The 25,562-nt window shown below is 43.3% G+C and overlaps 1 protein-coding gene across 1 annotated transcript in view; it reads right to left on the reverse strand.

Moving 5' to 3' along the window:
* slc30a6 (solute carrier family 30 member 6) overlaps positions 1–25,562 on the reverse strand; it is a 71,888-nt gene that overhangs the window by 44,250 nt on the left and 2,076 nt on the right. The window contains exons 3-4 of the mRNA XM_074645590.1: positions 23,452–23,538; positions 13,333–13,417 (exon numbers count right to left, since the gene is read on the reverse strand). Coding sequence (XP_074501691.1) covers positions 13,333–13,417; positions 23,452–23,538 — 172 coding nt within the window. The remainder of the gene's footprint in view (positions 1–13,332; positions 13,418–23,451; positions 23,539–25,562) is intronic.

A 25,562-nucleotide genomic window follows, 5' to 3' on the forward strand; every position in this document is an offset into this window, starting at 1 on the left:
TAAGGTGGACCAGCTATTCTCCTTTAAGTGACAAGCCGCTCCTCTGAGTTTTCCTCAGCGTTTTATTTAATTTTGAATATTTAATTTAACCGATAGCATTAATCGGTTAAAATTCGTAATGTTGGTTAACGGTTAAAAATAGTGGTAACACAAGTATATTGACCCCTTGAATTATTAGTTATTGACTTCAATTAGTTATATTATTCACTGTGTCATGCACATACGATTGCACCACCCAGATGGACTTATACAACTCTAAAAATACTGTTGCACTGGTTGAAGACAAAAAAATGCAAACAAAGAACTGTGTCTGCTGTTCCAAGATCGCGAAATAAAACTTCCTAAAACACAAGTTTTTTTATTATTATTACTATCCAACTCATCAGAGAGGGTGGGTATTCTACTAAAAAGTGTAAAACACGCAAAAATCTTAGATTTTTGGATAAATTCTGCTTCACATAAGCCTCCACACTCGTTTTTCATCAGGCAATAAAAACATCAACAAGACCATTTTTCCTTATACATCAGGAACAATTACCGATTTTACAGAATGATTTGCTATTTTCAGTAGTTATTAAGATGTGTTATAAGTGGTTTGGTCTAACGCTCACTGGGATCCGTAGGACCAAAAAGGTGTTCAAAGCCCTCATTGTCAAACACTCTTTCAAACACTGGACACACACATACTGTACGAGGAAGCCTGCATACACAAAAACAAGCATGTCTACAAATGGTTAACACACACACACACACACACACACACTCCCTGGTGACCGTGGCCCACACAGACAGCTTGTCATCCTCACATATGACAAGCACTTCTGTCAATATGAAACCAGACCGGAGTAAAATGGATTCTCGTATCTCCACGTGGGATTTGAGAGGCAGCTGGCAGTGATATGTTAAACCGAACACAGAGCGATACCCACCCCGTATCCATGCCCCCTGTGCCCTGACCCTGTACCCTGCAACCTCCCCTCCTGCTGATGATAATCAATGGAACATCATCTGTTAGGACAAAACTGCCATTAGGAGAACTAAGTGCTGGTATGTTCAGGGTCCTCCATGCATTTATCAACCCTTTCAGAGTAGGACATCGGTCCAAAATATTCTCAAATTTATGAATGCTTGGACCTAAATTTAAGAATAAAAGCATTTGTATCAACTTTCTTATCCCGGGAAATGACACTGCCAGTGTCATTATTCTTGTTTTGAGCAGAACTTTTAAATCAAAATCACAAAGCGATACATATGACGGCTACATTAACTGTCTAGAGTCACGTAACGTGAATAATTATACGTCACTCCACAGTCACAGCAGGACTATGGTGATCCCAGATAGCAGCCGGCTCTATCTAGACTACCACATCTATTAGAGGGATAGACTGGAAAAGACTCACGCAATGATCTCTGTTCACTCTGTTTGTGTTTTTGGAAAGGCATTATCTTCTTCAACTAATCTTGAGTCTGTTCTACCCATTGGGCAACCTCCTGGTCTGAAAAGTGAAGTCAATGTTGAAGTACCTTAAACTTACATTCTTTCTAACAGCCAGCAGGGGGCGACTCCTCTGGTTGCAAAAAAGAAGTCTGATTGTATACAAGTCTCTGAGAAAATGAGCCTACTTCTCACTTGATTTATTACCTCAGTAAACATTGTAAACATGAGTTTATGGTCTCAATCGCTAGTTTCAAGTCTTCTTCAATAGAGCATGATGTTCATTTAGTAAATTATGGTCCCATTTAGAGTCAAATAGACCATAAAGCAGGGGATGCTTTAGGGCATGGCTACCTTGTGATTGACAGGTCACTCTTTTTCGCGGTGTTGTCCGTGTTTTCATCTTAGAACTTTAATCCTTTCACAGTGTGTTTCCAGTTTATGAAAGTTCATTTTAACATTTTTGGTCGCCTAAAAATGTCTTATTCAGCATTCAGTTGTACTTGCTCTTGTATGTAGTTGCTCAACCCTCTCCTGTCACTTCTGGTTGCAAAAAGCCAAGATGGCAATGGCTGAAAAGCCGAACTTGAGGCTTCAAAACAGCAGAAAGATTAAGCGGTAAAACAACGGCTTACAAGATTTATTACCGTTTCCGTGATATGAAATGACACATACCTTGATAGAAGATTATGTTTGTTTGTTTCTTTATTCACATATAAATTTTTTTAAAAAGACAATATATAATTTGCAACGGAATGTGAAGGAGAATTGCCTAAAGTGACAATCTCCAGGCGGCATATTACAGTAAATAATGGTGGGATTCCATGGGAGCAAATTCACAGACATCATCATCATCATCAGTGTGTTTAGGTGATCGAGGCATACTGAGAGCAAAAGCAGATGTGGTGGCTGTTTGGGGAGTAAGAGGAGCTGATCACACAGACAAACACACACACAAGGTTACTGTGAGTGTGTGTTGGCTGTACTGAAGACCCCCTGGGACAGACTGCTTCACCAGCTGTGTTCTGACACAAAGGAACACTGAGGGCCTGGGGACTACACACACACACACATAGCTCACGCATAGACACACACACACACGGCTCACATCACATGTGCACATTCAACCATCTCCATATGAGAAACAAACAAACAAACTAATGGATATGCACACAAACACTGTGCCGACGCACTACACAACAACACAGACAAAAATGAAAAAATACCTCAGACTTTTTCACGTTTTGTTTTTTGTTTTTTTTCAAATCAAAGGATCAGTGTTATTATATTGATATTTTGGGTGATGTTTATTTTTGTACGATTATTATCTTTGCGTATTTTCCTTACTGTCCATCATCTAATCTCATGTCACAATGTACAACAATAAGAAATGACATGCTGACAGATATTTCGTCCACCCTATTTTATAGAGTATAAGATGTATAGTGTGTGACGACCCGTCCTGTGTCTCTGCTCTGCCTGGCCTGCTTGTGGTTTCTCCTCCCCTTGCAGGTATACTGGGCTGGCAGTGCACGTCATTAAGCTTTGTTTATACTCATGTGTGACACCGTGGCGCAGGTCTCCATAGACGGCGCGCGCACAATACAAACATGCACAGAGGTGTTTATGCTCAGTGCGTTGTTCGTTGCAATATGCTCCAGGAGGCGTAGAAACAAAATATTCTGTGGATAAGCAAGAAGTCAGTGAGTGGTCTCTTAATGAACAGTTGTAAAGACGTCTGTATGGGCGAACCTGCCCGGACAGTCTTCCGTCGAAGACGTCCACGTTGAAACGAAAAGTGCAGCGCAAAAATTCAGAGGTGCACGACAGAGCGCCGTGACAACTTGTGGAGTCATGTGAAAGCTGCAATGACGTAATTTTCTGGTGCGCTCAGCTCGCCCCGGCTTCACTACCCCGAGCATGAACCAAGCTGGCTCACCAGGGCCTGAACAAAACAACAGCAGCATAATGCCACCCCGGTGTGTGGCACGCTGGTACCACGGGAGCAAAAGGGGCGCAACGTTAAACACAACAGCGCCGGCGTCTAGTGCGTGTGTGCATGTTGTCCCGCCGTGCCAGCTGTCCCTTTCACACAGACATTGGCTCGGCTCTGTGACTCCAAGCAACTCCATGGATGTATTAAGAGAACTGGATACAGCGTTGGAGGCCGGGCCCCATTCTTTCCTATAAAAGTTGCTCAGTGGCGCATGATGCCAAAATGGCTCAACTTTCGAGTGGAAAAGTACCCGGATCTTCCGCATCCATTGGGCCCATGGAGCAGGCGCAGTAGCGTCCGCTCGATCACATGGCTCGGTCACGGGGTCACAGCCGTCACGATGTTGTCGCGGCTTGCGAACTCCGCCTCCCAGAACCCGCTCCAGCCTCGGTCTGGGTCTCATTCACATGAACGGAGGAAGCGAAATAACTCTGGATTCAGCTTTTAGTGCATTTCACAACTTTTAGGAGCTAATGATTTAAATAAGGGCTATTCAAGTGTTCATACTTTGAAGTTGATTCAACTCAAAAAAAAAATCCGCTGACTTACAGACGTCTCTTTCCCAATGTAAGTCTATGGGAAAAAGTATTTTTGGGTCCAAAGGCATCACGTGACGGACATGGACGTTGTAGTACCGCCGTTTGGCCAGTACGAAAATTGGCATCAACGACCGGCACTCTTCCTGGAGGCTTGCTCTGCCCCCCCATTCCGTCTCCGTACCTCTGGAACAGCGAAGCAGTATCCCGTCGCAATATTTCTGTCTTGAACAGACAGTGTGAAAGGGGCTACTATCTCCTGGTTTAGTTGCTTTGTTTTGTCTATTCTTTTAGCGTGCAGCATCTTCATACACTATTCGGCACTCGCGTACACCACTGATGTTACTGATTGTTCACATCTCCCTACATTTGTCTGAACCGTTCATGACAAATGCAATACAATGTGTTGTATCAGTGTCGCTCATATCAGTCTCAAAACTTTCTCAAAACACACATCTCCCTGCTTTTACACCAACACACGCACTCTCTTTCTCTTATCACTGGTTCCGTCTTCATCCCCAACGAGGACGAGAATGAGAAAAATGAAGAGGAGGAGAGAAGCAGGAAAAAGAGGAGGAGGTGTGTTCAGTCGTCTGTGGAACAGACACTTGACCTGGTTTCTCAATGCTGCTCTGGGCCGAAAAACAGCTGGAGACACACACACACACACAGCCAAATAAACAGAATAATACAATACACTAGAGAGTTGGGCAATAATTCAATACTATCATACTGTATATATTGACTTCCAGTGGAATAAAATGGTGATAATATTGTTAATGGAAAAAAAAAGTTACACAGAATTATTTCTCTTTCTGCTGATATGTATTTCATTTTCGTGTACTTTCACCTCTACCTCGGTTTAAATGCTCACAACTCAAGTTCACACTAAGGCCATAACCTGTGATGAGGGGTCACAAGTAAACATTGGGTATACGCCAATTCCCTTAATTGCATCCATGTTTCCTTAACTTGCGTCTTTTCCTTGCATCTTAGTCCCTCCCACTGAAGACGGCAGGAAAGATGCAGGAAAAGATCCTTCAGTCAGCTTTCTGTAGCGACTTTTAAATTCACGGTTTGGAGTTTTGTATGGGCACATATTCATATTCCAATTAAAGTTAGGGTTGGTAAAGCTGAGAAACCAGCGAGAGTACGCAAGGTTATAAAAATGATCGAGATTGGAAGCTAATTTCGATCGATATCTGATATAGAATCGAAGTCGTGACACCCCTATCGGAATGGAATGAGAATTTCAACAAATATAATAAAAAATGCATTTGAATTTCTGTATATTTCCCCTGTATTTATACCGCGTCCGGATCAGATTAGTAAACTAGGGATGGGCATTTCAAGCCAAAAATACTATTAGATATTCACAGGGAACTATTCTTCGTAGATTTGTGATATCTGCAAATAGCATATCCAAAGAATCAATAATTTATCATGATGAAACTTGTGATTTACGCCCCTCATTTAAATGGACTACACAGACTCTAAAGCAAAAAACAAAAATGAAGGTTTAACTGTACACACACACACACACACACACACACACACACAGAGGCAGTGGAGATGGAAGACAGTCCGTCAATCCATCAGCTGGGAGGAGAGGAGGCGACAGGGAGGGTGGGGTCAGGTGAACGAGTGATGGGAGACAGACAGAGGTGAGAGACAGGAGAGAAAGAGAGTGAGGCCCTGTTCAGACCGGGTATTAACATGCGTCCTGGGTGATCCAATCACATGTGGACAGCTTTAAGTACAGGTGTGAACGCACTCAAGACGCATTGACGACGCATTGAGATCCGATCAATCAGACCACATTCAGAGGTGGTCTGGGCCACATATGGCCACATTCTGTTAGCAGTGTGTAGTGAATGTGTCCTGGGCCACATTAGGGACCGCTGGGATCCGCGGGGTCTCTGCGCTCCTCATGTGAATAGACGAGCAGACGCAAGCCTAGCGGAATGGAAACGGCTTCTGTGCTCTTCTGTAGCCTGTCGGTACAACTGTGTTTTATTCAAATATATCTTATCAGGCCTGTACAATAACCTTATATTTTGGTGCTAATAAATGTACCCAAATTCACGACTATGTAGGATATTACTACTGACTTATTCCTGTTATATTACGTCACAACGGCTGCTGTATTAGCCGTGTGTTTACTACGTGTTTATTTGCATATAGAGCGGGGAAGTGAGATCAGATCACAAGTGGTCACTGGAGACGCATGTGGAGACGCATTCTAATGCCAGGTGTGAACAGACATACTTAGAGCTGTCCACTTGTGAACAGGGGCTGAGGTATTTACGTGTGTGTGTGTGTGTGTGTGTGTGTGTGTGTGTGTGTGTAAGAAAGAGAGAGGGGAAAAGATGGGTTTAAAGGCCCTGACACATCAAGCCGACGGTTGACCGTCCTACAGTTTGGGCTGTCGGTGAGTGTCCTTCAGCCTAGTTTTTGCGGTGTGTCCCGCACCGTCGGCTCTAATCTGCCCGCGTCGGAGGCTTTTTCGGCCGATTCAGCATGTTGAATCGACGGCGGCGAAAGAAATCACTCTGAATGGCTGTTCAGCTTAAGGGAATCAGTGCACGAGAAGAGAAACGGAAGTGAGGAAAGCAAGCCAACGAGTAAAGTCAAGAGTGCAAACACAGAAGGCTCTTCTCATTTTTCATCTCATCTGATCATTCCAACACACGGATATTTTCACTACGACATGGCCGTCTGGAATAAAGCTAAGTGGTGAGTGAGAGTGATGTGAAAATGGTTGGCAAACGCCACTTTGTTTTCATGTACGTATCAAAACAACGGCTTGTATATCCGCCGTCCTCGCTCTTCCGGTTTCTCTTTCTGAATGATGAATGCAGACTACGTGCTAACTGGCCGTCAGCTGTAGGCTTTGCTGTGAGGTCAAATGCAACCAAGCCAAGACAAAGGCGACTAGAGGCGACTCAACAGTGGGCCTTCGCCGCTGCTAGTTCTCGGCTTGGTGTGTCTGGGCCTTAAGTAACACAAAGAAGTGTGGCTGTCTGTGAGTGTTGCAGTAGGGGGGAAAAAAGGAAACAGACAGACAGACAGATGCTTAAACAACTGCTACAGTGTGTGTGTGTGTGTGTGTGTGTGTGTGTGTGTGTGTGTGTGTGTGTGTATGTGTATATGTGTGCGCGTTTGGTCCTGTGAGACAAAAAGCTGATGTCTTTGCTTTGTAAGAGGCTGAAAGCTGATCCAGTTGTCCACTGCACAATTTGATACGAGAGGACCAGCCTGATTGCGCGCACCCATACACACACACACACACACACAGTTCTGTAGAATCATCATCAGCTTATGTTTCAGCAACAGTGCAACAACGACTCTGCTTAAACAGCACTTAGACACACACACACACACACACACACACACGGACACACACCCCAACCTTTATGTGCACAAACACAGCAGCAGGTTGTCATCACTGACAGTATACAGTAGTAGATTTAAAAGTAGAATCAAATGCAGTGCAGTGTCATGTGTGAAATGAGGGGAAAAAGACGTGAGTGAGGCGTCAAGATGAGTTTGAAGACATCCTTTTTCTGTTCACTTTACAATATTCAAGTTACAGTCACTGAACAGATGAAAAACCTCGGAACCTTTTTAAGGAACTCGTGAACTTCATCTGTGTTTCAAGGAACCAAAAGGTATCTGATCTCAAGGTACTTTCACAAGGCAGTTTGAATCAGACTTTCAGACTATTCATAAAGAAAAGCACCTGGGAATTACCACTTGGATCTTCATAATCACGGCCTGACATGATCATAGCGTAATTGTCTGGGACTATTTGTTCTATAAAAGGCCCTGACACACCAAGCCGACAGTCACAAGCTTCACAAGCAGTGACTGACAGCTGCCCAGAGACTGCTCGGCGCTGATTGGTTGTTTTCTTCAAGCGTGATGGAATCTTGCAAATGCCATTAGGAGCACAATAAGGAGGCAAAGGAACCTGATTTTTTCACATATTCTCTGTCTCATGCACTACTGTCAGGATATAGTTACAGTTTGAGCAAATGGTTGGACAAATCGGTGAGAGAAATCCCTCCGATTGGGCTGTTCAGCTTAAGGGAATCAGTGCACGAGAAGAGAAACGGAAACGAGTAAAGTCAAGAGGACACACACAGGAGGTTCTTCTCATTCTTCATCATCATCTCGTCTGATTTTCGGTCGCAGTGAACACACGCTTGATGTTGTGAATTAATCAAAAACACTTGCTTAGGTTCAGGCAATAAAACCACTATAGTTAGGTTTAGGAAAACAAACATGGTTGGTCTTAAAACTACCATGTTTGTACATTGATGACACCTAACGTTGTGAACACGGGACATGAACGATCAGAAATAACGTTTTATTTCTCTGATTTGCTGCTTTGTTCTTGCCGCTCCCTCTCTTCAGTCACTCAATAGCTTGTTCGACCATCGCTGCTCTCTCTCTCTCTCTCTCTCCCTCTCAGCTCGTTGAGCTGTGGAGGTGTGGCCAACTTTGAATGCTGCTGCCCTAGCAACAGAATGGCAATATAAAGGTACTGTATATACTAAGTAGCTGTACTATATCTTTGGATACATACACACATGCCCCGTTTCCCATTTAAAGTAGGGCAAGGTAAGGTTAGTCACTCACATTCTACTTGTAAGACACAATATTGTTACATTTGTGAACATGAACATCTGTTTGAATATTCATTGAAAACACATTTGTGAGTGTAAATGCAGTCTGCACCATGTTCTCTTCACAGTCAGTGGGCTGGAAAAGACACACATACTGCACTCTGGTCCCGCATTCTTAACTTAACGCACACACACACACACGCACACACACACACACACACAGGAAATGAGATCAGGAACAGTGAATCTGGATAAGTTGCCCTCTGACTGACTATCTCTTTCTGCAGCTTCGCAGCTCGACTAAGGGTTAACCGCCTCGGTGCACCAGCAAGGCATACATGGAGTCTATACCGCCGTGTGTGTGTGTGTGGTGTGTGTATTTAGATGTCTGTTAAGCCGTTAGTCATGAGCTAATGGGTCCAGAGCAGTGTGTGTGTGTGTATATATGTGTGTTTCCATGCATGTGTTATTGCAGCAGAGTACAGGCATGTACAGTATGTACACATGAGGTTCTGGAACATGGTATTAGACTTGCAAATGGACATGTGTGTGTGTGTGTGTGTGTGTGTGTGTGTGGGGGGGGATGTACATATTGTCCAACACATAGACAGATGAGCATACTGAGACATATAAGCACACATTGTGGTGGAAACACACTGTTCAGACTGTCAGTATGTGGGATTGAAGGCTGAGAGTGAATGAGGATAATGAGAGTGAAACTCAGTTTGTGTATACACCAGCAGAGCAGACATGTCCTTCAGCCCATTGCATAATAAACTTAAATTCATTCAATAATTATTATTTAAACAGAGATAAAAAAAATGTTTTCCAGTTCAGAAAAGCGTCAGTGACCCTCGATCATTATTGAACCACAACGCTGCAATCAGGTACTAAATATTGAGTAATGCCTACTTCTCACATCTAAAAGCCGATGTGTCTTTAGTTAAGGGTTTTTAGTCACAGACTATGAGATTTTGCAAAGACTGGGGATCTTGCAGGGTCACTATTTACAAGACTACAACTAGATTCCTTTAGTGATGATGTCACATCCTGTTCCTGGTGGAAATTTACAAGAAGAAAAACTGTTGAGAAAGAAGTGGATAGAAATTGCTGCAGCCCCTCAAATCCCTGGTGAGTATGCTATAGCTAGCTAGCTAGCTAAGCACCCACTGTCTCAAATGGGGCAACTTGCAAGCTAACGTTAGCCACTGGAATGTTTGCTATTAATCTACGAGCTAACTGTATGTTTCAGTTGAAGATTGCTACCTTCAATTAGCTCGTAGGCTAATAGCAAACATTCCAGTAGCTAACGTCAGCTTGCAAGTAGCCCCGCTTGGTACAGTGGTTAGCTAGCTAGCTATAGCATACTCACAGGGGATTTGGAGAGCTGCAGCTTTTTTCCTTCTCCATTTTATCGTGGTACAAATGGGAGGACACGTCACAGAGGCGCTCTTGTTCACTTCACAACTCCACCAGTTCCTCCATGTTTACTTTCTACCCCGTCTGCTGCTTCCTGTTTGGTGCTGGAGAGAGCGAAACCTGTCGGCTGTTGACAATGTTCGCGTCATTGAACTTACGATAATACTGTGCGATCAAGACGAGAAAGACACTGACTTAAGACAACTTGGACTGAGTTTTATGACCCGCAGCTCTTGCAAAACTCTCCTGATTTTATTCCGACATTGGAAACATGTCTACAACAGTGAAATCGCTTGAAAAGTTGTTTGATGTAAGGTCGGCATTAGTCCGTTTTTCTTTGGGCCCTCTGCAGTCTACTCAGTGGTTAGATTGAAGAGGTTTAAACTGTCCAAAGTACGTTCAGTTGATATTCCAATAGTGCTAACCCTAGACTAAACTTCTGTTTCTATTGTGAAGTTTGAAGAAGAGCTTTGCTAAAGCAACAGCTGTTAATTCCAGTTTGTTTTAGGCTGCATTGTTGTGACCTTGACACTGTTTAAATCTGCACACATTTTTGATGTTAAGCTTTCAGTTTCTTTTACCAATGACTGGTGATATCTTCTATTCCTATTGAACTGTTGCTCCAAGGGATCTTTGTCTCTTTCTGCCCTTTCAGTTGTCAGTCTGGTTGAACCAATGTACAGCGACAAAACACACCCTTCACACAAATTAACATCTATTTGTAAAGAGGACTTTCTACAACTTAAAAGCATGAAAGATCATTCAACATATAGAGTAGTCCTCTCAGTTATTTGACTGGACCCAGTCGAGCTCTAAAAACTATAATATCCTGTGTTCAAAGTTGAGACTGTATAAATGAGGTGGAATCGGACTGACAGTCTGCTCCTGTTGTTCTCATCAAGGGCCGAGTATCGACAGTGGGGTCGCCTTCCCCAGTTTGTTCGATACCTCTGTCCTCTACTTCCTGTCTGCACGACACCCGACGCCACCGCTGTGTCTGTGTGTGTGTGTGTGTGTGTGTGTCTGTGTGTGTGTGTCTTATGCTGCAGTATTTGCAGGCAGAGCGGGTGAGCGGGGATAAGGTTGCATGTTCTTTTCGTGGCAGCATTTTCCTGAATGATGGAATCCCTGAGAGGATTTAATGTTGGTGGCAGACACGAGCCTCGCTGACCATAAACACTGCGTCTCACTGCACAGCTGTCTTACTGCACAGCTGTATGCGGGACTCTCACCCCTTCCACACACCAGGCAGAGAGACAGGTAGAACTGAAGTATGTGCATGTTTACAGTCAAAGTGATTTAAAATACACCCAACTGACTTCTGTTTACTCTCTAAGCCTTCACCTAACACAGGCGATCAGAGAGGGGAGAGGATGGGAGATGGGGAGACAGAGACAGGCAATCAGAGAGGGGAGAGGACGGGAGATGGGGAGACAGAGACAGAGACAGAGACAGAGACAGGTGATCAGAGAGGGGAGAGGACGGGAGATGGGGAGACAGAGACAGGCGATCAGAGAGGGGAGAGGACGGGAGATGGGGAGACAGAGACAGAGACAGGTGATCAGAGAGGGGAGAGGACAGGAGATGGGGAGACAGAGACAGATGATCAGAGAGGGGAGAGGACAGGAGATGAGGAGACAGAGACAGAAACAGGTGATCAGAGAGGGGAGAGGAAGGGAGATGGAGAGACAGAGACAGAGACAGAGACAGAGACAGGTGATCAGAGAGGGGAGAGGACGGGAGATGGGGAGACAGAGACAGAGAGAGGTGATCAGAGAGGGGAGAGGACGGGAGATGGGGAGACAGAGACAGGCGATCAGAGAAGGGAGAGGACGGGAGATGGGGAGACAGAGACAGGTGATCAGAGAGGGGAGAGGACAGGAGATGGGGAGACAGTCAGCTGCAGCTGGACTCAGTGCCTGTCGGTGGACTCTTTCAGTGCCACTAGCCAGCGCTGCAGTAACATTACTGATCTCCGTTTCAGCGTCAGTTTATGAAATGGACTGTTTTGTCCTTGGTTTTAACATTAAAAAACTCATCTTTACATCCAGGAACAATACAATAGTGCTACAATTTGTTTTCTTCTGTCCTGCGTTTCCTTAGTCTTCATCTTTCAAGGTCTCTACCGTTGTATCTGTATAACTCAGCCGAGCCAACCAACCGAGTGACGTCACAGGCTAGAGTACTGCAACATGGAGAGTTGCACATGCGTGGTACCAATCGGACAGGATGTACAGATCGGGTGGCGAGTGACACATGTTGTTGTTGTTGTTCCTGTGTAGCGTAAATGAGCTGATAAATGAATAATGTGATATTGGATCGGTGCATGGACGATACCCCATCCACTTCCGATTCCACCTCTACCTTGAGTTCTCCCGTGGCCTTGCATACCTGCTATCACCGCTCCCTGTATGCTATAGTTTAAATGTGGATGTGTGTGTGTGTTTTAGCATCCTAAATATAAGCTTGTCACATCGTCCAGATCGCTGCCAGTGGACGGGTCAGCAGAGGAAGAGAAATGGTTTTAAGTGGTGCTGCTGCACTGCTCACACAGCCCACTAGATAACACTCTCACAGTCACAGTTCAGACCAACACTGATATGTTATGGGAGCCACTGACAAACAATATTTCATGCATATATTCAAAATCTTTAAAGCCTTTTAAAGCCCCTCTCAGTACCTTAGGTGGCAGTGAACGAGACTTTGGGGAAAGCCCAATGCGGGGTTGCTTAAACGCAAATCTGACATCTTACTCGACTTGATGAACTTCACATTTGTTCTGTAAATGACAAAAAAAATCCAAAACAGCAGGAAGGCATTCTGTCAGGATGGCCTGACGATTTCATCCGCCACTGCCAACAATTTACCCGCATTTGGCGGGTGGTGGGTCTTAATTTCAGACCCTGGTTCTCTGTGTTGTAGCACTAGAGGGTAAAAACAGACGCTGTGAAGGACTGTTTCTTCAACGTGCCCTTTAGCAGCAGTAGTAGTAGCAGGATCAGTCTGAACCCATGTGGTGAAATCACGCTGACAGACGCTGGTGCTTCTTCGTGCACATGTTGAAGTGTATGTAACTGTCAATCTGTGTTTACTGTGTGTAGACAGGTATTTCCGCCTGTTAATGTCTGTGCCCGACTCTCAAAGTGTGGTTTTCTGTGTACTTCTGTCTCTGTGTGTCAGTTTGCATGTGTCTATCACTTTGTTTGTTTTCTGTGTTGTTGTTGTTTATGTGTGTGTGTGTGTGTGTGTGTGTGTGTGTGTGTGTGTGTGTGTGTGTGTGTGTGTGTGTGTGTGTGTGTGTGTGTGTGTGCTCACCCATGCTGTTGGTGGAGCTGCACCACATCAGCAGACAGCCGGTACACAGCAGGTTGAGAGCCCCGAACAGCAGGATCCTCCACGACTGAAAACGACAACAAGCAAACAAAATAACTGTTAAAGAACAAGAAGAAAAGGAGCAGAGTGGCTCAACCTTGGGCTCGAGGACCAACTGGGGTCATTCCTTATACACATGGGGTGATGGGGGGGATATCTTTGTCTTTAACGTTTTCTTTTGAAAAGAGAAAACATCATCATGCCATACTATGTAGATGGGCTCTACGGGTACCCACGAGTCTCCCCTTTACAGACATGTCCACTTTATGATAATCAAGGATTATGGGGAGACGAATAACCAATATTTTTAACCGATACACATTTGCTGTAAAAATTAAAATATTGGGACTAAAACAAACTCGAACACAAAACTTTGTAGAATTGCCTTAAAGCATAGGTTTAATTAAAAGAGAACTTCTGGACAATATCTTGTCATTGTTTTGAGTTGGTAATTGATTTCCAATAATAAATATAAACATACATTTGCATAAAGCAGCATACTTTCCCACTCCCATGTTGATAAGAGTATTAAATACTTGACAAATTTCCCTTTAAGGTACATTTTGAACAGATAAAAAATGTAGGGATGCACCGATACCGATACCAGTATCGCGTATCGGGTCCAACACTGTGCTCATGTACTCGTATTTGCAAAACGGCACCGATACCACTTTACGGCAGCATGACTTTACCCTCTCGTCACCATCTTTCGGGTCCTATCGCACGCGCTCACGCTCCACCTCCCCGACGGTGTGGGTGAGCCGGGCCGGTGATGCGCCGTCTCCGCGGGGCGGCCGGGATCCCACCTCAGCCGGCACACGCCGGCCCTCACTTTCATTGCGCCACGACGTTTTGCTTTCACCCTCTGACTCACGCGTGCGTTAGACTCCTTGGTTCGTGTTTCAAGACGGGTCGGGTGGGTTGCAGACATCGCCACAGACCCATAGCGCCTTTTACATGGGCTGAGCCCCGCTCAGGGGGCACGACTCGGCTTGGCACACTAAGGACAGTCCGCCCCGGTGACACTTCGTCCACGGCCCCGGGAAGCACCTTCGCCCCGAGCATTTCCAAGCCGACCTAGAGCCGGTCCTGGCGTACCGCCTCGTATGCGGGACTCCCCAGCCTGCCGTGTGTCGCTCACACCTTCCAGCTGGCTGTTAATGAGAAATACAGAGAAATACTCGTAGCGGTACTCGTAGCGGTACTCGGTATCGGCGAGTACCCAAATGTAAGTACTTGTACTCGGTCTGAAAAAAAGTGGTATCAGTGCATCCCTAAAAAAATTTACAATTAACAGAATCCTACACATCTCCATAAAGCAACTCAATACTAATAGCATCTTTCCACAAGCCCAAACATAGATCACCGTGATGAAAGCTCCTCCAGAGCCACAGAAGATATTATACAACAGTTTTCTCCTGAACAGGGTTTCCCCGGCTGTCATTCAGCGTCCTGTAGCAGATACTCTGGCGGGTGACCAGCCGCCGTCTAATCTGAATCCAAACCTACAAACCCTCTGAGAGCTGCTGGGGTTTGGCTGCTGGATGCCGAATGACTTTCCTGCCCTGCGGTCGACCTGCTGTGCCCGGGGATTTGGGTGAATTCTCTGACTGAACGAGTCACTACAGTCTGAATCAGTTAATCACAGAAATACCAGCTCAGGGGAAGGTCACTTCCAGAGGAGCAGAGAGCAAAAACGGGCTCAGTGCTGAGAAAAGAGCAGCTCATCTGTAACATCTGCACGTTTGATTATGACAAAACATTAAAATGCTTTCTATGGTCTATTAATTAATTTTAAGACATTTTTCAGGACCTACAATAAATAACTTAATTAAAAAAACAAACACTGTTAAGTGTAATAAATGAAGAGGACAAAGAAGGAGCCATCTTAAAATCCTTCCATTGCTCTTTAGGGCAAATATATAAGAATATATTAACACTTGTATACACTGCAGATCTACTCTAATTATCAAGTCTGATCAAGATTTAACCCTTTCAAAGAAAGACTGGAGATGTTTTACATACCTGCAGGGTCTGAAAATGAACTTTTTTCACCTCCTGCCACTGAGGCATGTAAGAACTTTTTTTATCTGCCACTTTTGAAATCTCTGCGCTAAATGAAGGAATAACATTTTAGATCTGATGTCATTCAATGTTCGATACATTTTAGACGAAAAACATTATAGGCCTTTAAATGGTAAATTACAGTGTTTGAATTGCACCGTAGCTTCCGGGGGAGCCCTATTTTTGGGGAGTGGGAGGATACTATACACAGTACTGTACTTTACTTTGCTATTGTCATCTATAGTGATTGTTTGCATAAAAACACAATTAAAATGATTATGATAATTTAAATATTTGCTTGGTTAAAAAAAATAGATCTTGGCATCATTAGTTTTAATGATGTATTGTAAGCTGCCTAAAGCTAGTGTTAGGAAGTTAAACAGGTCATAATTCCCACTCTAACATCTATTTTATATTGCTGTGAAAACACCTTCCAACAACTGGATTTATTCAAGTTTCTCGCCAAGAACGGAATTTTACGAGATTACATTTGAACACATCATGATGACGTTGTAATTTCCTTCACCCAATGGTCATTTTACTGAGCAGAGCTTGAAATCGGAAAGCATCAATACAGAAGAATCGATAGACACGGAGGCATGACATGCCAAGGAATCGGACAACTACGGTTCTCTATTCCCATCCCTAGCGTTTTCCCTGCCTGCCAAAGTGGCAGATGGCCTGACGATTTTACCCACCACTGCCAACAATTTACCTGCATTTGGCGGGTAGCAGGTGCTAATTTCAGTCCCTGCATACCTGGATTATCGAAATGCAAATAAACCTGTTATATTCAACAAGTTTTCTTACTTAAAAGGTCAAGTGTGTCAGATCTGGTGACATCTAGCGGTAAAGTTGCAGATTACAACCATGTGCCAAGCGTGTAGGACAACTATGGTGGCTGACGCGAAAATGCGAATGGCCCTTTCTAAAGCCAGTTGTTGTCAGAGTAGCACAGAGTCAGTGCGTAGAGTGTGTGTGTACGTGGGGAGTGAGTGGTGAAGCAAGATAGAGAGAGAGCGGCGACAAATGTGTGCGGGGGAGCAGAAGACAGAGTTAGTTTAGCTCTGAGAATATCAAGTGAATGTTCGGTGGAAGTTGCAGTTTGTGTAGAAATAAATGCTGCAGCTCCTCCAGACCAACAGAGGTTTCCCGTGTCTTGCTTCCCTGCTGCTGAGTGGAGTGATGGGGGTTAACTCCGGAGCAAAAAAATGTCAGTGACTCCAGCCCAAGCAGGAAAAGTTCAAACAGTGGTTTGTCCGTTCTGGGCTACTGTAGAAACATGGCGGCTGGCTCCGTGAAGAGAACCCGCTTCGTTTCCCATTTTTCTTTGGAGCCCCTGGAACCCCCCCAATGACCCCCTGGAGCAACTGTTCTACAGAACCCTCGTGAAACAGAAGAGGAAGGAGCTGTTCTGGGCAGCCCCACACATGCAGCAGTACAGTCTGAGCCTGGTGACGGCCTGCCACATACAACACATGAAGCTGAGAAGAAACAATCTTCCACCTTCCAGAAAGGCAGCCCTGGAAGATGTCCTTGGGGAGTCTTTCACTGAAGGAGTGGATGGCGTACAGCCCAACATTGGGATCGAGGATGAAATTGACTTGTACCGCAAAGGGACTGCTATTCAATTGATATGCAATTCTGCTATACTCTCTGACTGTCCTCTCAAGTGGCGGAGAGACAATGCACGGTCCTACCCACTCCTGTCATCCATGGCCAAAGCATATCTCTCTGTGCCAGCAACCTCAGTACAGAGCGAGAGTTTTTTTCCACAGCAGGGGACAATGTAAACACCCAAAGATCGCAGCTTCTACCTGGAAATGTGGGCTTGCTCATATTCCTCAAAAAAAGTCTGATGATGGGCGAGTTTGAGTTGAGTTACTGGAAAGTGTCAGAAAAGGCTGCCTGACAGCGAGGTAAAGCTGCTCTGGACGGATGCAGCAGAAAAACGTATATTAGCCACCTAAAAAAAGACCCACCTAAAAAATCAATATCAGTTTAAGTGTACGCTATATTGAGAGTATTTTCACCACTTTACCTTGCCATCAGACAGACCTTTCCAATGGGGGATTCAAGCTGTTATATCGCTGTCTTCAAAGCCACCAGACTCTATTAAAAAAAACAGTAATTTTACCTCGCAGAACACAGGAGTTGCTGGTCTACTGCTTGCTCCGTCGGTTAGCTTGTTTGTGTTATTGTGTCACTTTGGAATCCGAACTAAAGTGGCGTCCACACAGCAGTAGCTGCCTCCGTGCCAGCACTGCTTTTACAAACTGGAAGCATGCCGACCGCCATCTAACTGAGTTACTGTATGTAATACACTGACTATAAGGATGTACTGTATCTCACTGCATATGTAGCAGCGTCTTCATGCAGAAACCTACGTCACGTCATGTCAGAAAACGTTTTTAGAAGGGCATGGGAAAATAGCATTTTGACGCTAAAACAATGCATACTTTAACCAACATTCGACTGTTCGGATTTGAATAAATAAGGAACACCATTGGGAAGATACAAAATGTAATAAATATATTATATTATATTTTATATATATATATCAAATTAGGGCTGTCAATCGATTGAAATATTTAATCGCATGATTGTCCATATTAATCGTGATAAATCACAAATTAATCACACATTTTTTATCAGTGCAAAATGGACCTAAAGGCGAGATTTGTCAAGTATTTACTACTCTTATCAACATGGGAGTGGACAAATATGTTGCTTTATGCAAATGCATGTATGTATTTAATATTGGAAATCAGTTAACAACACAAAACAATGTCAGATATTGTCCAGAAACCCTCACAGGTACTGCATTTAGCATAAAACAATATGCCCATATCATAACATGGCAAACTGCAGCCCAACAGGCAACAACAGCTGTCAGTGTGTCAGTGTGCTGACTTGACTATGACTTGCCCCAAACTGCATGTGATTATAATAAAGTGGGCATGTCTGTAAAGGGGAGACTCGTGGGTACCCATAGAACCCATTTTCATTCACATATCTTGAGGTCAGAGGTCAAGGGACCCCTTTGAAAATGGCCATGGCAGATTTTCCTCATCAAAATTTAGCGTAAGTTTGGAGCGTTATTTAACCTCCAAGCTATTACTACATGGCTGGTACAAATGGATTCCTTAGTTTACTAAGGAATCCATTTCCTTAGTAGCTTTACAACTGAGCCTGCTACAACCTCCGAAAGATGCGTTCAAATGAATTTGCGTTAACACGTTATTATCACGTTAACTTTGACAGCCCTAATAATAATGGACTCGTCCTTTAAGGTTAGGGGAAGATTGTGGTTAAAAGAAACCAACATTGACTGTTGGTAGGAAACAGCCTGTGAACTGGGATCTCTGTCCGACCCAAACGCCTTCCTACAAGATTTTTGTGCGACAGTATGTCAAGGTCACCTTACTTTCACCTTTTTCTTCTGAGAGACAGCAGTCATTACAAACGCAACAACCACAAGTCATTTGTCAAGGAAACATTAACACAGGTTGTTCAAGTGTTTTGGACAAATGATCAATGAGAGGAGAGCAGAAAGAAAAAAAATTCAGAGCCCATTCAACACTGTTCTTACTCCATGCGCCTGGATGTCAATTCAGCAGAATTTTCAATGAATACAATTTTTTTTTAAAAACACACACACACTGAGCAGAAAGAGAGACTGCAATTTGTGTGTGACAGAGGGAAGAGAAACAAGAAATAGAATGAGAGTGTGTGTGTGTGTGTGTGTGTGTGTGTGTGTGTGTGTGTGTGTCCTGGCCTGTCACTTCGTGTTGGAGTCATATGCCGTGGTGGGGGGCGCCGAGTGCTGTGAAATCTACAATTACTGTGGTGTGCTGTGTTATGACAGCACTGGGGCATCTGGTGACAGCACTAGCCAGCGACAGGCATGGGAGACCCACAATGTGTATGTGTGCATTTGTGCGTGTGTGCGTGTGTGTGCGTGTGTGTGCATGCATGCGTGCATGTGTCTGCAAACAGAGAGACAGCACTTGGCCCAAAACATTCCCCAACCCCCTCTTCACATATACAGACACTGAGCGCCTGGAGGAGAGTGCACGTTTTTTTTTTTTTAAATCCTGACGCTCTGCTGCCCCCGTCTGTCCGTCAGCGGCGTCGCCCGGACTGTCCGGCAGCATGACAGCGTGCCAACATTATGAGGTTGCATGTGACATTGTAGTGACAAGAGCTGCAAAGCCCGTGCAGCGCCTCAGTCACCAGGTACTGTATTAAATAAGGAGCCCTGCTGACGCCAGGAACTAATTACGTCATTGTTGAGCACCACGCCGCCGTGTTGCCGCATCATTGGGCAGCGCCGGGGAAATGTGTGTCACCGTGGTGAGCAGAAGCGTGACTCTTATTGGCCTCTGAAGGAAGAGAGGTAGAGCAAGAAGGGGGAGGTCAGTTTCATCATAACAGGCTGGGAGGACGTGCGAGGGGGATTTGTGGGACTTTTTTTGACCAAACTGAGATCAGCAGCGCGCTGACGTCGCCACCCGGCTCGTTTGCAATGAAAACACAGAAAAAACATCCTCCTCAGATTGGAGCCGTCGGGGGTTCAGCGTCTCCAGGGTGGCCGTGTTCTCCTCTCAAAATAGACCTACTTACATAATGAATTGGCGGCGGTGGCCTGTTAACGCAGTTTTCCGACTCGGTTGCTACAGCAGAAACAAGATGACGCCTGGTGCTCGCTCTCCCGTCCTCCAGTCATGTCTTTCTTCTGCTGACGGCCTGATGTCCCTGTTCTATCATCAGGGCATTTTGTTACTGCATTGTGCATTGTGACTGATGAGCTGAAGCACCAATGTCCACAAACAAGCATGACGGACATTGTGAATAAAGTGCATTATACCGCGATCTGGGTCAATACTCGATTGTGATTGGCTGCAGGGTGTCCATCAATTCCTGATAATGGACACCTGCTAAGTAGTTCCAGTGAAAACTGTGTGTTCGCTGTTCTAAATGAACGCGCTGCTACAAAGAAATCTGAATATCTTATTGACAACACTGAGTTTATCGTTAGTCCTTCAGGGTGGCGACTGGGACACACAAGCTGAAAAAGGAAGTTACGCCGCCCCTCTGAATTTACGGATACTTTGTACAGAAGCGATCATATCGAGGCCTTCTCAATGGTTTAAATGCTGCTTCAGAGGCTGTTGAATCGAAGAGAAAACCCTGACCACATCTTCAAGATCAAGATTTAAAGATTTCAGCATGAAATAGCATATACTGTATATGCCGCTGGATCAGCCTGTAAAAACTCCTGTATTTGTAAAACTGTACCAGTTTTATTTCACAACACAAAAGGTAACAGGAGACATGAGACGAGGGCGACGAGGCGCTGAGGAAGCGCATCTCAATTTCGCTGGTTTGAACTATGTTTGGTCCCTAAACCGTGTACGACACGGTGTAATCCAATCCAAGGCTCTATGGGGAAGTAAGACCAGACCCCCTGCCAGTATGTGGTCAAAGTGGATTATAGCACAATAACGCTGACACACACACACACACAAGCGCACACACAAAACAATCATGTCTGAGATCCTTTCACGTTCATGATCATGTCTCCAGTGTTTTCTCTGTAATTTTTTTACATCCCAGCGTTGTTCAACAGCTTTTTTAGCTGAGACTATACATCTGTCCCTGTTTTGTTGTGACACACAGTGCACTACTACTTTTTTCATGTACTCTAATTTTAGAAAAAAAAAAAATCACTCCGAGCATTTCATCTAAATATGTTTGTTTTTTTATAACAAAAGTTTAGTGTTACTGCTGAGGTGGAATATCCAATGTAGCCTGCAGCAACAGAAGTACCTTCCCTCGCATTTAAATCATGTGTATAATCTTTGCTTGACTGCTTAATAGTACTCGGAATTTTAAATTGTACAGGTTTTACAACTAACATTAAAAGCCCTATTTTCACTGGACCAAAATTTGTACACCTTATTTTACCAGGAGAGTTCCTCACTTGAGATTAAAAATCTCTCTACATTACACGGAGACCTTATAAGATTGAGGACTGCATCCCAAAAATAATACTTTTGTGCGTTGCATTTGCACAGGAAAAACAAATTGACTGCCTTACTGATTCAAGCTTACTCAATTAAATGAGTCCATGTTGAGCCACCCAAAAATGCTATCAAATCATAAATAAGCTTTATAATTTCACAATAAGATCTAATTTCCACTGCACTCCGAATAATTACTGACCCAGAAATGGAAGAATGAAGTAAATACATTGAGGAAAACATATAATCAGATGGCCGTGATGTTAGGTGGAACTTAGAGAGATGGGTTATGCTGCAGAAATGATTTCAGAACTTTTTTTGCAGGTTTTTTTTTCCTATTTAACCACAGTGATTATTTTTATTAGAATATTATTATAATTTAGTGTAACTGACATGACCACATGCTGACATGACCACAGCGGATGTTATAGGGATGAGACGATACAACTATTTCCCAATTAAATACTATCACGATACTTCTTCGCGATCCGCGAAGTATTGTGATTCAAAATTGCAATTTATTGTGATTTTTGTTAACTTTTTTTTATCACTAGACCATGGGGAAAAAGTTGAATCGTGCACTTCTAGGGACTTTTACTTTGGAAAATATCTAAACCAATACAGTAAGAATGTTTGATTTTCAGCATGTATGTAGTCAGAGATGTCCTGAAGTCATTGTCAGGCATTAGTTGTTACACTTTTTTCCTCACAAATTAGTGGTATTTTCTTTTTAATTTATAAGGGACATGTAATGTTTTATACTTCTGGTAAATATAATCCAATCAATCTTATTCCCATATATGTATTTTGTATATACAGTTCCCTTTGTTAACACCTTATTTCGAAAACCGGACGTATACTTCTGCTAACTTCTCCAAGTCTCCATCTCTAGCTCTCCCGTCAGCTCCGTTCTCTTTATCCATCCATGGTCAGCTCCATCGGGGCTGTTTGAATGTATTTAACATAAATGTCAGTATATGGGTGATCTACAGTTGTAGCGTCGGCTGATCTGACCACGAAGATGAGCGTGACGGCTGGCTTGACTGCACGTTACCGCGATACGTTAACTATTTCCTTAGCGAGTTAGCATGCAGCTTTAGCCGTGATTTCTAGCTCTGCTCTTCCTGCACTGTGTGAAACCCAAAGTGTTTCCATACTTTACTGGATGTGTAGTGTTTACCACTTTGGATTTAAAATGTGAGGGTGCAGGTCACGTCCACGTCGTTTCGGCTCGCGGCGGCCAGCTGCTGTTTGTTTGTTTTGGTTGACGAATACGGAACAGATATAACATCACGTTACTCAGACTGCAACAATGAAAGCAGTAGCTTCCTTCTACCTCAACATAGACTCAAATGAAGCAAATATATCGATTCTGGCATTAAAAATCGATTTCAAAATCGAAAGTAACATTAAAGGGTCATTGTATGTTATTCTTCCTAGTAAGGTGTAAGCTTCTCAAGTTCCAAATCAAGCTTAAAAGCAGCAAACGAAATTGAAAAGATTCAAAATGGCGTTAATTTAAGCACTTAGGATCAGTGCAAATACAGAATATATAGAACTAGAAACAGCTGGAAGCCGTCAGACAAGGTGGACCAGCAGTCAGCTAGTGGCTGATGGTATGTTACACTGAGGGCTTCATCGCTGCCGCTTTCACTGGAACACGGTGACCTGCTAGGAAAACCGGATTACTGGAGGTGTTTGGGTTTGACTCTGTGTGAGACAGCTTACAGCACAATGGGATTATGAAGCGAGGACTTCTCAGACGCTAACTACTGAGTGGAAACGAGGAGGAAACACAATGTTTGGGGGGGATGATAACCAGGTTGATTTAGTTGGTTGATGATTAAAAAAAAATGAAGCCAAAAAATATCAGAGATGACAAAAATACATCTGATTTTTATGGGGGAAAAAGTGTGACAATTAGTTTTTACTATGCATTTTATCACACACACACACACACACAGTCACTTACCCGTTTATCTGAGGTGACCAATCTGAATTCTTGCTGGAGTTTTCCAAAGAAGGATTTGTGCGTCTTCCTGAATGGATGAATAGTGCCCTGCAAATGAAATTAAAAACATAATAAATATCAAAACTTTTAACGTGACAATAGACATTAAAATACAATCAGGTTCATCAAGTCTGTGATAGCAGAGTAGGAGGCAAAGCCTGATCTGCACTGCCATCAAGTGTTGTGTCAGTGTATGACACTGACTTCAGCTCCACTGGATCCTACAGGACAGGAGTCTTATTTAGAACTGCTGAGTACGCAGAAAACGGGGCCTGAAATGTGCGTACGCCACTTCCCACAAAAAAAGTTGTGATCTATAAAAAACAAACTTGACCGGAGAATGAGCACAGCTGTACGGAAACTCTGACCCATGCACATTATAGAGACGGGAAATTGCTGACGCAGATGGTGAGGTGGTGAATTGAAGCCGGAGTGTAGAAATTAAACGTGAGAGGCATTATTATACGTATAATGACGCCTCTCACACATTTAATTTCACTTCATATCACACATTACTTGAAGATCCACTTCATGTTTTTTTAAACATAAACCAAAAAAAACTCTATTTAGTCTGGATTTTATGTAGTGTTTTAGAGTTTTATAATTTTATGTCTTTTATTGTTTATACTTATTTTATTTATCATCATCATTATAGTGTTTATTTTACTTTATTCTATTTAATCAACATGTTATTGCTTATCATTATTATCTCTTTTATTCTATTTTATTTTATTAAAATGTTATTATTTTAATACAATCTGCTTATTTTGTGTGGTTTCATAATTTGTATTTATTTATTTTTATTGTCATTTTTATTTCTTTGTATTTTATTTATCTTTTATTATCTTAAATACCCATCTCTTATTGCTTTCTTATTCAATGAACTTTTATATTGGTTGTTTTGGTGGGCATTAGTCTCTAAATCCATTTTTAACACTCTATATTTTTGTCAATCGTCTGTCCAGCACTTTGAATTGCATTTGACTTGTTTGAAAGGTGCTATATAAATAAAGTTTGATTGATTGATTGATTGATTGATTATAAACATTCAAACCAGCAGTGTTATTTGTGCTAATGTGCCATAACTATTCCATTAGCACCTTTCAAATGTAAAAGATATAAGCCAAGCGTAGCTCAGAGGGGAGGGCAGGACTACCGACACTCGTGATCAGTTGTGGAGCCACAGCAGCTGTTGAAATGATCATCATCGGTTGTAGAAATCCAAGATTACATCAAATAGCATTAAAGAATGGCAGAACAGAGCGTCAATAGTTTTAATAATATCTTTTAATACTGTGCATATATCACCAAATACAATTTTTGTAAAGATGTGTAGAAAATCGATGCAGTGAACACGACTTTATCCATGTATTTATATTTGATTAGGGACAGATACAGTGTACAGAGACAAAAGGAAAACAGCTATCAGATGCAACTATCAGACTATCAGAGTCTCCAGTGCTACGGAGGCTGTCACATACAATATGCAACATATAAACACTGCTCTTAACATGCTGCGTGGTGGATGCACTGGCACTGCGAGGACTACGCGAATGGAAGAATTCGGAGGGAACGAGTGTTCAGTGTTCCACCTCACCTACAAGCACCTCGATCTCTGTGACAGAAAAAAAGTTTTCTTGGTCTTCCTTTTGGTTGTTTGCCGTGATTCAGCATAAAGATTCACCGATCGGCAGGCTCATTTCTATGCGGAAACATTCATGAGGTGCTTGGCATCGACCATTTATGTTCTAATGTGGGCGTGTAGAGGGCGGGCTTTGAGGCTGATTCACGCACGGACCAAGTTGATTTGGGATTTAGAAAAAGGAAATTGCGCACTGACAGGCGTACACACGGTTTTATAAATCAGAATATTTTGGGCCGTACGTACGCTGACATTTAGTGTAAATCCTACCCACTGTTTCGTTAATGAGATCCCTGCACATTTAAAAACTCTGACTGACCACAGAAATTTTCACAGCCTTCGGGAGCAATTTGGGGTTAAGTGTCTTGCTCAAGGACACTTCAACATGTGACCGGAGGAGCCGGGGATCGAACCGCTGACCTTCCGATTG

This window comes from Sebastes fasciatus, chromosome 9, assembly GCF_043250625.1.
Source record: "Sebastes fasciatus isolate fSebFas1 chromosome 9, fSebFas1.pri, whole genome shotgun sequence".
NCBI lineage: Eukaryota > Metazoa > Chordata > Actinopteri > Perciformes > Sebastidae > Sebastes > Sebastes fasciatus.